This window comes from Argentina anserina, chromosome 5, assembly GCF_933775445.1.
Source record: "Argentina anserina chromosome 5, drPotAnse1.1, whole genome shotgun sequence".
Taxonomy (NCBI): domain Eukaryota; kingdom Viridiplantae; phylum Streptophyta; class Magnoliopsida; order Rosales; family Rosaceae; genus Argentina; species Argentina anserina.
The window spans coordinates 1,004,093-1,019,877 of NC_065876.1; the positions used below are offsets into that span (position 1 = coordinate 1,004,093).

At 40.1% G+C, this 15,785-nt stretch overlaps 3 protein-coding genes across 3 annotated transcripts; 1 reads left to right on the top strand and 2 right to left on the bottom strand.

The window, feature by feature from the left end:
- Positions 1–119: 119 nt before the first annotated feature.
- Positions 120–3,698, top strand: LOC126796275 (rac-like GTP-binding protein 3). The gene is made up of 8 exons (XM_050523056.1): positions 120–434; positions 719–806; positions 953–1,062; positions 1,163–1,226; positions 2,406–2,470; positions 2,559–2,624; positions 3,021–3,118; positions 3,332–3,698. Exons 1-8 carry the CDS (start codon positions 330–332, stop codon positions 3,369–3,371), a joined length of 636 nt encoding a protein of 211 aa, XP_050379013.1. The 5' UTR covers positions 120–329; the 3' UTR covers positions 3,372–3,698.
- A 397-nt stretch (positions 3,699–4,095) lies between these two features.
- Positions 4,096–10,912, bottom strand: LOC126793771 (uncharacterized). The gene is made up of 4 exons (XM_050520390.1): positions 10,525–10,912; positions 9,361–9,732; positions 4,965–9,280; positions 4,096–4,476 (listed from the first exon to the last, which is right to left on the bottom strand). Exons 1-3 carry the CDS (start codon positions 10,627–10,629, stop codon positions 4,994–4,996), a joined length of 4,764 nt encoding a protein of 1,587 aa, XP_050376347.1. The 5' UTR covers positions 10,630–10,912; the 3' UTR covers positions 4,096–4,476; positions 4,965–4,993.
- Positions 10,913–13,831: 2,919 nt separating this feature from the next.
- Positions 13,832–15,704, bottom strand: LOC126796296 (uncharacterized). The gene is made up of 4 exons (XM_050523090.1): positions 15,622–15,704; positions 15,187–15,353; positions 14,276–14,433; positions 13,832–14,112 (listed from the first exon to the last, which is right to left on the bottom strand). Exons 2-4 carry the CDS (start codon positions 15,344–15,346, stop codon positions 14,005–14,007), a joined length of 426 nt encoding a protein of 141 aa, XP_050379047.1. The 5' UTR covers positions 15,347–15,353; positions 15,622–15,704; the 3' UTR covers positions 13,832–14,004.
- Between the last annotated feature and the right edge of the window lie 81 nt (positions 15,705–15,785).

Sequence of the window (15,785 nt, forward strand, 5' to 3'; positions counted from 1 at the left end):
GTAGATTACAAAACCAACAAAACATCTACAGACGTCATTAGAACCATCCCATGATTTTCACCTAATGTAAACACAATTGTTATATTATAAAAGGAAAGAAAATAAGAAAGAAAACTAGAAACAAGAAAAAGTTAGAGAAGAACAGCTGCCTTGTATATGGGAATAGTGAGTGAATGAGTGAGAATCATGTGACATATGCTACTCTCTCTACCCGCCGAATTAAAAAGCCACAGACTTTCTGAATATCCCAACCAATTTGCAACCACCCTTTTGTTCTGTCTTTGCAATTTCAATTTCAGCTCCTCCTTTCATTTGGGTTTTGGGTTTGAATGGCTTCAAGTGTTTCCAAGTTCATCAAGTGTGTCACTGTTGGAGATGGGGCTGTGGGCAAGACCTGTATGCTCATTTGCTACACCAGCAACAAGTTCCCCACTGTAATGAAACTCAAACTCTCTTTTGTTTTTTTCTTAAGGTCTGTCAGCTTGTACTGAATCATAGGCCTTTTGGGTGTTTGTTTTTCAATCATTTTAGCTGTGTGTTCATCTGGGTTTTGCAGCTTTTTTGTTGTTTTCAACAAATTGGGTTGCTTTTTCTGCAACCCCTTACTTTTTCAAGTATATTTGATGTTATTTTCCCTGTAAAAAATGTGTTGCTTTTGCTCTTCTTTTGTTTGAGTCCTGTACTTATAAATTTCAGTTCTATTTTATGTGTTCATCAGGATTATGTTCCCACAGTGTTTGATAACTTCAGTGCCAATGTGGTGGTTGAATCCACAACAGTGAACTTAGGCCTCTGGGACACAGCTGGTATGTTTTTTTTTTCAAAGCCCAGAATGAATTTTTAACCTTTACTTGTTTCAGCCTAGTATTCTTGATTATGGTTTTTGTGTAATATGATGCAAAATCAGCATAAAAGTTTTTGTTGTATCATCTCTCTGCTATTTATTTCACAGGGCAAGAAGATTACAATCGACTAAGGCCACTGAGCTACAGAGGGGCGGATGTCTTTGTCCTTGCTTTCTCCTTAGTTAGTCGTGCCAGCTATGAGAACATACTGAAAAAGGTGCGTTAACCTGAAGAAAAATGTGTTTTTAGTCTCTCTGTCACGGTTATGGTATTGTATGTGTTGTAGTTTCTAACTTATAACAGCCAATTTGTTTCAGTGGATTCCTGAACTGCAGCATTATGCTCCTGGAGTTCCAGTAGTACTTGCTGGCACCAAACTAGGTAAAGCCAGATACTCACTCTAGTACTTGCTATATTTGTTTGCTAAAATATGCTCAATAGCTCACAGTTTGTGTTGGTGATATTTTTACCTTCCATAGTATAACTTGACGAACTTAGGGTCACAAATTGTGCTGTATTGAACGAAACGATGATATGAGCCATGACTGATTTATAGATATAAAACCTAATGTTTAGGGGCATTTAGTACGGGAGATTGATATGCTTACATGTTGAAAGCTTCTGACATGCAAAATTACTTTGGGAAGATTTAAGATATGCAGCCACAATGAGTGTAGTAACCTGCCACAGGTCATTAACTAACCTTGTTTCATCATATTTTATATGTCCTTCTGGTGTTTCTGCTGTGGAAGTTAGATTTTAATTGATCAATATATAATGTAGTGGCAAGGACCATATCTTGTTTGATGAGATCATGCTGATTGAGTTAGAGGATTGATTCACTAGATAACTTTAAAGGCAGCTAGGCTTTTGGCCTCCGGAGGTGGATATCAACTTCAAATAAAAGCTACTAACAAAACTGTAGTGAGATTTCTAGGATAGATTAGGGATAGTGTTAATATGTCTGTTAAGAAGTAAGATGGGATTGATTGGCCAAGCAACGGGAAAGGCAAGTCTTAAATAGTAATATGCTTATTTAGAAAGTAGATGGTATCAATGGAGGTATTGTATCTGGAAAAGAGAAGTTAGAAGTACTAATTATAAGGATTTCACATTGTCAATTTGCGTTCTAGTCTTCTAGATACTTTTCTAGTTTGAGGTTTGAAACGCTATTACTCTCCAGAAGTTATGAAATTGTCAACTTGATGCTAGATTGCTAGTTTAACATAATATGGATTTATAAGTTATCCACTTCCTTATTCTGATCGAATCTAAACTACTTATTTCCTATTTACTGGAATGGTAAATATAGAAATGTGCTATTATATCACTTAACAGGACTTCATATATTTTTAGATCCAAACTATAAACCTGGAAAATGATGGTAACTCTCCCACTTGAGCTTTGCAAACATTTCCAATGTTTAACAATTATAATGCCGGAAAATATAAAGTTCCCCAAATATGCAGATGTATCGGCGGTCATCTTTGAATAATATGGAACCCGTAGTCCGAAAAAAATTTCTGCAACTAAACCATGTGGTTTATAATCGAAATGTAGATCTTCGAGAGGATAAGCACTATTTGACTGATCACCCGGGGTTGGTACCTATTACTACTGCACAGGTATCAGTCTCGTTAAAAAAACATGTTCCGTTATCAATCAATAGGTCAGAAATGGATGGTATAACTAATTGTTGTTTTATACAACCAGGGCGAGGAGCTGCGGAAACAGATTGGTGCTGCATATTATATAGAATGCAGCTCTAAAACTCAGCAGGTGTGTACAAATAAGTACTTGCTTGTGTAATGGCTGTAAATTGTTCAATATCTGCATAAAAACAAGAAGACTTCCTGCTTCTACATGAATCTACAAATTCTTACTTTTGCCATCATTTTACCCATAAGGCCATAACTCGGAGGTTGTGCATATGTTAAATCAACTGCACCTGAAACTTTGAATGGGTCTATCTATATCTTGTTCAGTCTTGGTGGCAGTTTCCTTAAACTAACCCTCAGTTTAGAGTTTAGACGAGTTTTGTCACCGCCTTGTGGAATTGATTATGTTTTTAATTCTTTTTCAGTTGTGCTTGTGTTACCTCATGATAGAATTTTCCCACTGTTTGTTCCTGCATTTGTCAGTCATGCTGTGAATGCCTCTTTGATTCAATTGCAGAATGTGAAAGCAGTTTTTGATGCTGCTATCAGAGTGGTTATCAAACCACCACAGAAGCAAAAGGAGAAAAAGAAAAAGCCACGTCGAGGATGTCTAGTGTCAGTACCTTCTTTCATCTCTATATTTGATGTTTCCTTTATTATCTTTATAGGCAGCTTAATAGCATTTTGTCCCATTTTGAGTGCACATATGCTACCAAATTCGAGATATCAATTTCACGTATACAACTAATTATCTGATTACCTTTGAGATCTACTAATAATCATTCTGATACGATTCTAAACCGTCTTGTTTAACGATCAAAACTGCAGCAACATCGTTTGTGGGCGAAGGCTAGTGTGTCTCGAATGAAAACGCCATCCCGATCATTACTTGTGTGCTACTTGAAGGCTCTTCACCCTCAGAGTAGTCTGATCCTGTGAATTTGATAATCATCGATACTACCTTTTCTGTTGCTGATTTTTTTTTTTTTTGTATTTCATAATGTCGTATAGATATCGAGAAAACGGGTACACTTTTAGTACCAATACCGTGTTTACTAATCTAAATTCGTAGGTTTTAAACTTGTAATATGGTAAAAACTAGTCAGCATTAGCGCCATTTCCATTGCAAATTACATTGGTGTGTAACCACTGGGTGAATCTTCAGCGTATGCAAACGTTCGATATATAGCACACATTAGAGGGCCAAATACCTAAGCTACGTGCAATAATTACATTCCAATGACATACTCCATCAGATACGCTCATCTTTGAAAACATGCTACTCGGGCAATATATTTTCAGTTGTGAATCACCTGGATTTACAACCATTTTCTATAAATCAACAAAAAATAACATTCAGAGATGAGACCCAAACAAATCGGGGCAAAAGCTGCAACGATGGTATTTGAGGCATAGCACAACAGATGGACAAAAACATGCTTCAAGCCCCTGGAGAACGGGTATCAAAATATATACCATAGCAACCAAACCACGAAACAAAAGAGCTCAAATGCCAAAATTTGGCGACCTACGCTTATATGAGATGGATACAAGAAAACAATGGAACATTAAAGAGAAATAAACATGCCACGTAATTAAGCTTCCTTTTATGCTCATCCACAACAAGAAAGGTTGGAAATGTTGATGGATTATCGGTCCAACGTTAATAATGAATTTCTAATGCACATGATTCCAGTAAGGACGCCAAAGATTGTGTATGGAGAAAAACAGTATGATTTCAACTGTTAGAACTAAGTATATCTACAAGGGAAACCTGCAGCCCCCAGGGCAGACAAAAGGAAACAGCTTGTAGAGCTTGTTTCTTTCTTTTAAGATACAAATAATACAACGAGGAGGGGGTCGGAGACTATGAAGTATGAACAACATCAAATAACTCACTTACCACCCAGCCTCCAGCAGCACACAAGCTTGGATAATGACCTGGTGTCTTGGCATATGGCATCCCCAAAGCACTGAAAAATAAATAGAAAGATAAATAACTTGCAGATGCAAATTAATGGAAGTTAATAAAGCAAAGACGTATAAATTATTGGAAGACCAGATGTGACTATATCTAATCTCAAACTATCTTTCACTTGATCTTTTCCGTAGGTTGACCATGCAGAAATAAAAATGCAATTTTCCCAAATTTCCAAGTACAACAGGCAAACAGGCAAACCATCTTCTTTACTAATGTTATTAGACCATATTACCCTATACTACTACAGAGAAAAGTAAATGGCAGTTGTAATTTACTAGTGGTAGATAAATCACATGTTGCAGTTGAGAAGTACTGGAGCTCAACAAGAGAATAGATTGCAAGGGAACAGACACTTCTGGAAATCTAAATTTATTAGCTACAGATAGTGTCAGAAGCTGGTCCATTCAAATCAGGATACCAGACCTTGCACACAGGAGAGGAAGATACAAATACATTATCAAAGGCTTACGATCTACTTACAAGGATATGAGTCACCAGATTTCGCCATTTCACATGCCTTTCCATGAGGGTTGTTTGTAGCCATCCCATCCTCCCTCTGGTTCCTTCCTCTTAAAGGTGCCCCCTGGCATCTGGAACATCCTTGCTTGCTCCTCAGCTAGAGTCTGTGAACTGGCAACAGAGAATTGCCATGGTGCAAGAGGCGAAGTCATGTCTCTCCCCTCTAAGTCTGGGCCACCAGGCCCTGCATTGAGGTCTAGCCCCTGCCTTCCCCACTTCCTACTGTTCTCAGCACTACTGTTACTGTTCCCGTCTGGAACATTAACTACAAATGGCCTTGGGTAGTTGGAAGGAATCATATTACCAGGTCCTAACAACTGGGAGCGGACAGTAGGTATGCAAATCCTTCCAGCAGAAGAATCCAGATATGTTGTTGAACCACCTGGAAACGTGGATGAAGGCAGAGGAAAACTGTTTCCAAAAGGAAACACTGGATATGGAAATGAAGTAGAAGGGTAAGGCACTGCTGGAGAAGATGACACCACTGAACCCCTGTAGACATCAGGAGTAAAGGGGTTGCTACCAGTAGGAGGAACCGTCCTTTGTGGTCCACCAGTTGCAACAATTGGGAATAGCTGCTCTCCACGATCTGGCATAATTGATGGAATTGTGACAGCAGAGTAGGTATTGGCTGGAGAAATCCAAGATGAGAAGTTCCCAATTTCTGTATTGCTCATCCTAAAACCTGAAATAGGTGGTTGAGATGGCACACTGTTCCTGGTATGCTGATTGATTACCGCTGGTTCAGCAGTCACATCATCAAAAGCTGGTCCATTATTCAAATCAAAATCCCTACAAAGGCTGACTTCTCCATTGAGAGGTCCACCCAGTGACTTTGTTGACAAAATTGGGTTATTCATTCGGCGAATATTGCTCAATGAGTAACTACCAATTTCAGAATCCTCATCAACTTGGTTCAAATCGAGATCCAGACCTCCTGAGCTGCGAACAGGTGCCATAGTTATTGATTGATCATGCACAGAACCATCGTTGCTAGTGGGGATAGAATGAGAGAATATCTCTTGAGAAGCCATATCTTCGAGAGCTCTTTCATCAGGTACATTCAAGTCAATGTCCAAAGCAGGGCGTCCTTGCTTACTAGCTGTAGGGTCAGGAACTGCAATATTTGTTGCAGCCGGTGGCAACTCTGATACTTTTCTAGGCTCTGCTGGCCGAAAGGCACTTGTCGCTGCTGTTCCTTTCCAGCCGTCCTCCTGTTTACCCTTCAACAAGTCATCTGGTGGAACACAGGGCCCTTTTGCTGCAGAAGGGACTGTAACTGAAGCAGGAAGGCCACTCGACAAAGAAGAAACAGAAAATGGTAAAGGGGTAATCAACCGAAGAGCACTCGAACATCCAGGTGCTGTCAAATTATTTGGCTCCCCAAATTTCCCATCATCTGCATTAAAGCCTTCATTCAAATCAAACTTAACTTTTGCATCCATGTCTGAAACTTCCACAGTGGAAGTACGAGTATCTGCAGTTGCAGATTTGCATTCCTCAGCTCCTTCAGCTTCCATGCCAGTAACTTTAGACCTCTTGGACCTCACATGTTCTACTACTTGCATTGGAAGATCAGGCTTCACCTTCAAAACAGCTGGTGCACTATGTTGATCATTAGCCATTTTACTCTCCAAAATTTCCTTCACGCGCTCATTGTTGTGGTCAGTAACAGCAGAACTAGAGCCACCAACAGCTTGAATCTTAGAAATTAAAGGGTTATCACTTTCTTTTTGGGATAAGATAGGATCATTACTTTCTGGTCTTTGTCTTTCCGTCTGATTACAGTAACTCATATCCACTGTTTCATCTGTATTGTCAGCCTTTGGTGCACTGACTTTTTCTGAACTAAGGATCACATCTTCACTTGTTCCTTTCACCGATTCAGAACACATCTGTAATGTAGACAGTTTATCATTGGCTTCCAACGCTGGATGCAACGATGATTCTTCCGAAGCTTCTTTCCCCTTTATAGCCTTTGAACTCGCATCATTAGCCTTAGTTTCATTTGACAAATGACCAGTCAGGTCTGGTTTATTATCTATAATTCCATCAACTCCACCCACCACCTCTTTTTCTTCAGGTGGTTTGGTTCCTTCAGTATCCATAGTTTCCTCAACTGCCGTAGCAGGGCAGGGAGTCACAGAAGGAGCTAAAGTAACTTCAACTGGTTTTTCTTCGTTTTGTGGGAAGGGGCCCTTACCACCCCCATCCTTAGTCCCTAAAATAGCAGAGACAACAACATTCTTCCGACATATATCGATGGCACCAGCTTTAGACTGGCTTTCATCTCGAGCAAGGTCCTCAGGAAGAGGTGATTTGACTCTGGAATCATTGCCTTTGCGAAGATGCTCAGATACTGGGGTGGTCCTCTGTGGAGAATCAGTAGGAGATTCAGATTTAGACATCTCATCAGCCGCCACACTAGCAAGCAGATTCATACCATCATCTCCAACAGAAGCGTTGCCTTCAGAATACTTCACACAGCTTTCAACTAAGGCATGCATAGAACTGAAAGAAGCCTCCTGAGCATTCCCTGGTTTCTGTTCATTCCCTGATGATGAGGAAGCAGCTTTTCGGACTTCTGCAGTCTTCTTAGGGTCGCTCTCTTCATTAGTAACATCAGCAGGTGACCCATCCCCCTCATCGGATCCAGTCAATATGTCTTTAAAATCATTGCTTTGCCAGGACTCAGTATTAACATCTGAGATACCAGTGGCTCGATATACATCAACCTTTTCCTTTAAGGTACAATCAAGTTCATCATGCTTCTCAGAATGCATGGGAGAAGAAGCTCTGCTGTTCATATTTGAAAGATCGTCAAAAGAACCTCCACTTCCACTTTGTGCTGGACTGCGACCTCGATTTGGAATTTTCACAATCAATTTGTTCCCCTCAACAGCAGGTAAACATGCTACCTTTTCACTTGCCATTCCAGGCAGTAATGATTTTTCAGAAGCTAAATTCTTGTGCAACGATGAACTTCTGCTCGACACAGTTTCTCTTTGAACTCCTGATGGAGTAGAACCTGGGAAGCCATTTACTGATTTTCTAGGCCGTGAAGAACCACCTGATGTCTTATTCATTGAACCAGCAGTAGAGCTCCTAGCGTCTTCTTTACCAGACACACCTCCATTTCTAGCATGATCATTCGAACATGACTGGCTATTGTTGTGAGACTGACTAGAACTGCTGCTTTTCTCATCCCTTGTGGCTGTAGTAGGAGGATCAACTGTGACACCAACAGGAACGTTCCGGGATTGTCCATCTTTTAAGTTAGAACCTGCTGAAACAAGTGACGGCACCGATTTCAAAGAGACTGGTGAGGCAGAAGCAGATTTGGTAATGTTATCTCCTTGGACAAGCTTAACTGAAGATTTGTTTGATACAGAAAGCTGAGTAACTGAGCTCCTCACAGCAACATCAGCGGATGCACCTGCGTGCCTGTTTCCACCATGAGAAACATCAGGTAACCTTGGTCTAGCAGACCAGGGGCCAGCCTGATTTACACCAGACTTCGCCTCATTGATCTTCATTTCAGCTTCAACACGTCTCTTCCATGTATCAACTAAAGTTCTTGCTTTCTTTTGGATTTCCAAGTTCTTATGTGTCCGCAAGTGATTAACAGACTTCCCAATGTTACACATTTGTAGAGCATTGAGATTTACTGGCAGCTTATCCAGGGCACGAAGTAATACCAAGAGAAACTCCTCAACACCTTTGTCACTATCTTTGGATATACTGCCATCACCAACCTTCCCTTTGTGGACCTCTTGGAGCCACTCATCTAATACAGGCAAACCCTTGAGCTGCACAAATCTACTAAGGCAATCAAATTTATCTGTGGCTGCTAAAACACTAACAAGCATAGACCGGCCAGCCACATCTATTTTTTTCTCATTCCTCTCTGGCACCATGAGCTGAACCAATTTTTCAACCCCTTCAGAGTCTACAAGCCCTCCTCGTTCGGTTATTTTTGCAACTTCTGACTTTAAAGTGCTTTCCTGTTTACAGTGGCCAGAATCCCCATCATCTATTTTTGTAAAACGTTCCCGTTTGACAGGCTCAGACCCCTGGTCTCCCCGCTCCCTTTTTTTCCCCTTAACTTGAGATGAAAAGGATGAGGCACTATTCTGGACACCATCTGATCCGGCTTTTAACTGTGATGCTGAAGATGGACCGTTCATTGGTTTTGGAGATCGACCGCCCGACTGCACTGTAGCATGCATTTCTACTCGAGTTTTATATAACAATTTATCTACTTCCTCTTGTCGCTCCTGTCCAACAAAATGATATCAATGACCCTGAATGTAAGCAAACTGAAAAAATAATATAAATGTAACTATGAAAAACTTACATTAATATAGTTTTGATCAGTTAGCCACCATAAACACTTGTTTGTAATGTCATAAACACGCCGGCATACAAAAGATGAAATCCCTGATGGAAGTTTAACACCTTTAGGAAGGAACGTGACTTTACACGGATGAAGTAACGATGCAGCCGGAATCTCATCCTTATGGAACGAATAGAATATTTCGTTTAGCTCAGCATCCAATAGGATGCCTTTGCCAAGCTTTACTTCAGAAGGCCGATAAAGCCAATTCACTCCTACTCTTAACTTATTCTCCTTGCCTGTAATTAACCAACGAATAATTCCAATAAAAGGTGGGGAATCCTGGGGAGGTTTAAAAAGAGCACAATCGCCAACACTGATCTTGCGTCCGTCCTACAAAAATAGAGAATTTCAGATAACCATTAAATTGGTAACCACAAAGCCATAAGAATCAGCATGCATCCCATATAGTGCGCATAAGAAATGAAGCTTCAAAACGTATAAAGAGCATTTTCATTGTCCTATTATATTGGCACAAACCTATTAGTAGTCATTCTCATGATCAACCACAATTAAAAAACTCCAATGTAGGACTTTAAAAAGGTACACAGTGACCCGAAATCAATGAGAACAAATACATTGCAAACATCGGACTCAGCTAAAAAAATGAACATGTAAGCAAGCCATGGCACTATCAAAACATCTTTAACACAAGAGACTACAAACTGTCGAAAGCTCACGAACTAGACTGATCACAACAACATCACTAACCTCTGCCACTCAAATGACAGCTGTAACAGATGTAATTGCTGTTAATTCGATAAAATCAGTTCTATACAACAAACTAACTGCGTAGCTCTTCCCTCTCTACTATCACGTCCTTAATCATCGCCGCATCACAAAACTAACCGTCACTCTTTTACATGAAAACAAACAGGCTTATGCTGCTGACTCCATTTCCGCAGCAACATCCTAAAGCTAAACGACCATTTCTGCAACCCTGAAGCCTAATTCACTTCACAATTCACCTAAAACTCACTTAATTTTATGTTTTCCACAGCTCGGTAGTCAAACCGCAACTCATCTAACCTCGCAATTTGACTAAACCCAAAAATCGAAGCAATAAACTCGAAATCAGCCATTAAATGATAATTCAAATAAGCGCAATCAGTAAAATAACGAAACCTTGAAAAACGAATTAGCGGAATTCGAAGATGAAGAAGAAGAACCGTCGGCTGTCAACATGTGCCGACTCCGTTGCCTCTCCTTACCTCCCCTCCTCCCATGCATAGCCTTGCATTTTCGATCGCGCCTTCAATTCCGACCATCACCACCAAATCCACCTCCTCCTTTTACCAATCGCGAAACCCTAGATCGCACATCTCCGCCTCTCAATTTGTTCGCCGAAACCCTAATTCCACGATAGGGGCTGGGTCTTCCTTGCGCCGATCGAATTGGACCTCAGATCCAACAGCCACGTCCAATTCCCGAGCCGCGGTATCGATCTGGAGAGAGAGAGTAGAGAGAGAAAATCGAAATAAAAAAAAGAGAGAGATGAGAGAGAGAGAGAGAGAGAGAGGGCAAAAGGGAAAGGTGTACTCGGTACTTGGTAGAGCAAGCGAGGCAGCAGGGAACGGGCAGCCCGGGCAGATCGGGCAGCGAAGAATAAGCTACCCTCACCCGCGGGTGAGCTGACCAAAAACAAAACCAATTTTCAGAATTACAATAATGTGACTGGACTGGGTTGACCGATCTGCACCCATATATGACTTTGGGAAGGTGGAAACAGATGAGGGGCAGGGATGTCATTTTGTAGGGGCTGTCATGGAAGAGGGGGAAGGGTAAGGAGGTAATTTGGTGAAATGGGGACTTGGGGGGGGCCTATGATGGACAGGTTAAGGTTGTCCAGAGTTGTCCCAACACAGATTACTAAAAAGTGAGGGGAGGGAAGTGAAGAGGAGAAGAGTTGATGATGTGAATGGTGCAGTTGGGGTTCCTGTTCCTAACTTCCTATCTGCCAGGAAAGGGAAGAAATAATTATTAATTGATATATTTAAGAAGCTGCTGCTGCTTGTTGCTTAAGTTAGCATCAACCCACTGGCCACTGCCACCATAGCTGCTGCTCTCTCTGAGCCCATGATAATTATGTTTCTTGTTCTTTTCACCCCCCCCCCCTTTTTTTTGGGTTCATTGTAACTGCTTGGACTAAACAATTTGGAAGAAATTTGTATGATATAATTTTCCTGCATAATATAGGAAATGCTTGTAACTATATCTTACCCTATATGTCACTATGTCTCGAAATATACTTCTTTAGTCCATACGGGTAAGTTTTGACGGTTTTATTGCTTGCGACTGTCTCGTGCAACCCCATTCGCGGTGGTTGTTGGGAGGAGGAGCATCGTGTTTCCGCTCTCCAACTCAATGTGTGGTTTGTGTCTGTGCGTGAATTACTGTATAGAGCATTTTATTCCATGCTTATTTGAAGCTCATTGTGTATCAATATTGCCGTATAAAAAGAATATAAGGTATGCTGGCTATGCTGGCCCTGGACATAGTATATCTTCTCAATCAACTATATTTGGGTTAGTCCATTAGATTGAGGAGATAGATATTCGGGCTGGAACCTTCTGATGGCCCGTACCACCCAATCTAGCCTTTTCCCTATAATTGTATGTTTGTATTAGGAATCTAGTAATCTTTCCTATTTCCTCTAGTAATCGACGTGCGTCTTTCCTCTATATAAACGAAGCGTCAATCTTCTTCGTAAGAAAAAAACAAGAAAATAAAAATAGAGAAATCAGAAGATGAGTTCCTTATCGTAGGAAAAGAAATTTTAACGATTAGTGTAATAATAGAAAGGTATTTCGCCATCAGATCTCTTCTCTCTTGTTTTGATTTTGAAACACCTCAAATCCTTAACTGAGCTAAAATGCAACTTCCAGATATGGCTTCTTCTGTACCCCCTGAAGTTAGGAAAAGGATACTAGAGTAGAATCTCCGACAGGGGAATTAAGGTAACTGGGAGCCGTAAATAAACATCAATTTTGGAATCAATATTCAATTTTTTCTACATGATTACAAATCTTTGGATTAGAATAATCGTATGATTACAATTTTTTTGTTCAATTTTGATTTATATGTCCTTGTCAGCTACTCCAAATAAGGCTGGGCACGGTCATAAACCGACCCTTTATTTCACAAGACCGGGACCGAATCGAAAAATTGTATTTTCGGTCCGGTTTTTGTCTTAAAATTCCAGGACTGGTTAGATTTGGGTTTTTTTCTTAAATAATCAAGAACGGGTTAGGGACTGAACCGATAAGAACCGGGACCGGACCGGCAAGAACCAAGACTAGGCAGGTAAGAACCGGTTAGGATTAAGAGTTTTAGCCTTTTAGGGTTATTTTTTTACTATAATCTCTTACATCCAATCTTAAAATAAGCTTGTGCCACTAAACTATAATTCAATCATATATAAACACATATATGTTTGGGTTTTTATTTTTTTTTCACCTCAAAATCACTAGGACTGAGGATCGGATCGGCTAAGACAAGGACCAGACCGAACCACTAAAATGGTTAAAAATAGCAACAAATACCGAACTAAACTGGCCGGGTCAGATCGGTTCAACCGGTTTTGTTTCGGTCCTCAGGTTTTATGTCCACCCTTAACTCCAGATGTCAGGGATGGGATATCAAGCCTTGCAATTTCCGAGCAACCAACCGATCAACAAGATGGTGAGTTCTTGGCTTGTTAATTCGCTTTATATAATTTGTTAATTCCCCATCAGATATCAATTCCCTTCCTTTGGTTCTAACTAAATTCTAATCTTTTGAATACGAATTGTGGATCATATATTATGTTCTTTTCGTTTTTGGGCCTTTTTTAAAATCCTATCATGCTAGATGGGTTGAATTTGATGCAGTTTAAATTAACCACACAAATGTATATGCAGATGTTGAAATATCTGAGATGGAACTGGAAGCACCTCCTCAACAACGCATGCCAATGCATCGGATTCAAAAACATGAGCGAGTCATCGTAGAGACGATTCTATTGATCCTCATGGACACCATCACATCGCTAATTTGTGGAAACTAAAGAGTACGTGATGGGAAAAAAATTGGGAACTCTCAGATTTTTTTTTCTTTTCAATCTAGCTTCTGAACTTGTTTTTTTTTTTAAGGAATTTAGCTTCTGAACTAGTTGATGGTTAATTGGGTATCAGTATAGCCACCATCAACAATCCATGCGTATTTTCTCATTTCTTTACATATATCAATGTAAGAACCAACATTAGTACAATTCACTAATTAAAAACCAAGACGATAATTAATTAAGTTAATCATCTAGTTACAATGCACCCCTTTAAATAGTTCATCATGTGCAAAGGTCCTTAACAGTCATGTCATACAATTCATAATAATACGTACAGTGTTAATCATAGGAATAACTAAGATAATTATTTTGCTCAAAAAGCCACCATACAAACTACAAAGTAACCAAAAAAAAAAACCGCCATACGAGTTCATCGAAACAGGAAGGCGGAAGCCGTCAATTATTTATCTAATATTACAAGTGCTCCTTAATGGAAGGAGAGAAAGAAACCAAGGAGCATCGCTAGTGTTCACCAAGTAACCAACACACGGGTGTAGAAGCTATCACAACGCATTTATCATCCTCTTCATCTCAGCAGACCTCCTGGAATCAGGTTCCTCAATTGCCCTCTCAGTGAGAACATGCTTGATACGGCACATCGACTTCCTCACCTTAATTTTATGATGACAAAATAACAAGAAATCAACCGTGATAATCCAATTTGCAGGAAGAGTAAACAAAGGAAACTACAGCATGTAAAGGAGATTTTGAAGAACTTCCAGAGTATTTTTTTGTTGATGCAAATCAGAAAATGATTGAAAGAGAGGGTCTAACCTTGGGAAGGCGCTCAGGATTAGGAAACCGAAGATTCTGTGCGTGAAGCATCTGACGTTGAGTCATCAACATATTTTTCTCTTTCAGCAGAACAAACCATAGCTTATTGAGATCATCCCAAGACTTCAGACGCAGTTCAGATGCCTTCCAACTTCGACCTAATAGCAATCGAAGCATCAAACATTGAAATATATAGCTCAAATATCTATCACTGAAGCAATACGTAGTGCATCAAGCAGTTCTGTGGAAATACACAAACATGACATTGGACATTCAATATTACCGCTGATATTATATTATGCAACAAATCTTGGATCATTGCACATAGAATTTCTTCATGCTCTCGTAAGATCAAACTCTAAAAGCAAGTTATTAAGCTCAAATAAGAATGGGATCATCCAACTAATACAGAGTTTAATCCCTGGTAACTATGAAACCAAATTCCTTCAATGGATAACCTGACTTTAGGTAAACCCATATAGTATTTGATATAATAGTCACTGAACAGTACATAGTACTTGATCTTTTCCTATCGAAACTTTGATTCCCTTGGAGCTTCGAAAGCATAGAAAAGTTGGTATTTCTCTTCATTTCAGCTCTAATTGGTATAGTGTGATTCTAATAAAATAACATTGACCAGAATGTAATAAACAAAAAAAGTGACAAAATAATCCTTGACAACGACAATGAACAGAAGTTACTGATGAAAATCGCGAAAAGAATGCAGATGAAAATGCGATTATTTACTGATGAACAATTCAACCATAATCCGATTCATCTTGAGGACTTAAAGGTCTGCATTGATATACCTTAAACTTCCCCAACCGATTCTCGCTAAGTACACAATCCAATTTCCCCAATTCCTAAATGCACCAAACAGCAGAAAACAAAAGAAACGAAAAGCATTGTACCATATACAACTGGCGCTTCTTCATCAGTCTTCCTATCTACTTCAAACAACTCCTCAAGCGGGTTGTGCGCCGTGGTCCTAGCCATAGAAGCAGCACCAGACCCTTCTGATTTGGCTGCAGAGAACAGCGTCCGCCTGAAGTACCTCGACAGCATCATCATTGGTAATCTGAGCACAAACAAAACACCCAAACATCAGAACAACCAATACAAAACCAAGCAGAAACATATACAATTACGCTACAGAACTCAGCCTACTCATGTTTAAGCCCAATATACGAAGACCCATTTGGGTGTTTTTCTCTTGGACATTTTCACAAACATTGGAGTGCAGGTTATAAAGCGAAGCAGAGAAACAGAGAATAAAGGTGAATGGCTGCCGTGAATGAACATGGGTGATTGGGAAACTGAAGAAATTAGGGGAACCCAGAAACCACCTGAAGTCTGGAGATGGACGGCGGCGATTCGGCGGCGATTGATGTGGATAAAGTAGAGTGTCTGCGGCGACTGAAATGACGAATGTGGGTATACACTACAGCTGAGTATAGAAAGGAAGGCCCAATGTACTTCTATATGCAAAGTGTGTGAACAAGTGAAGGCC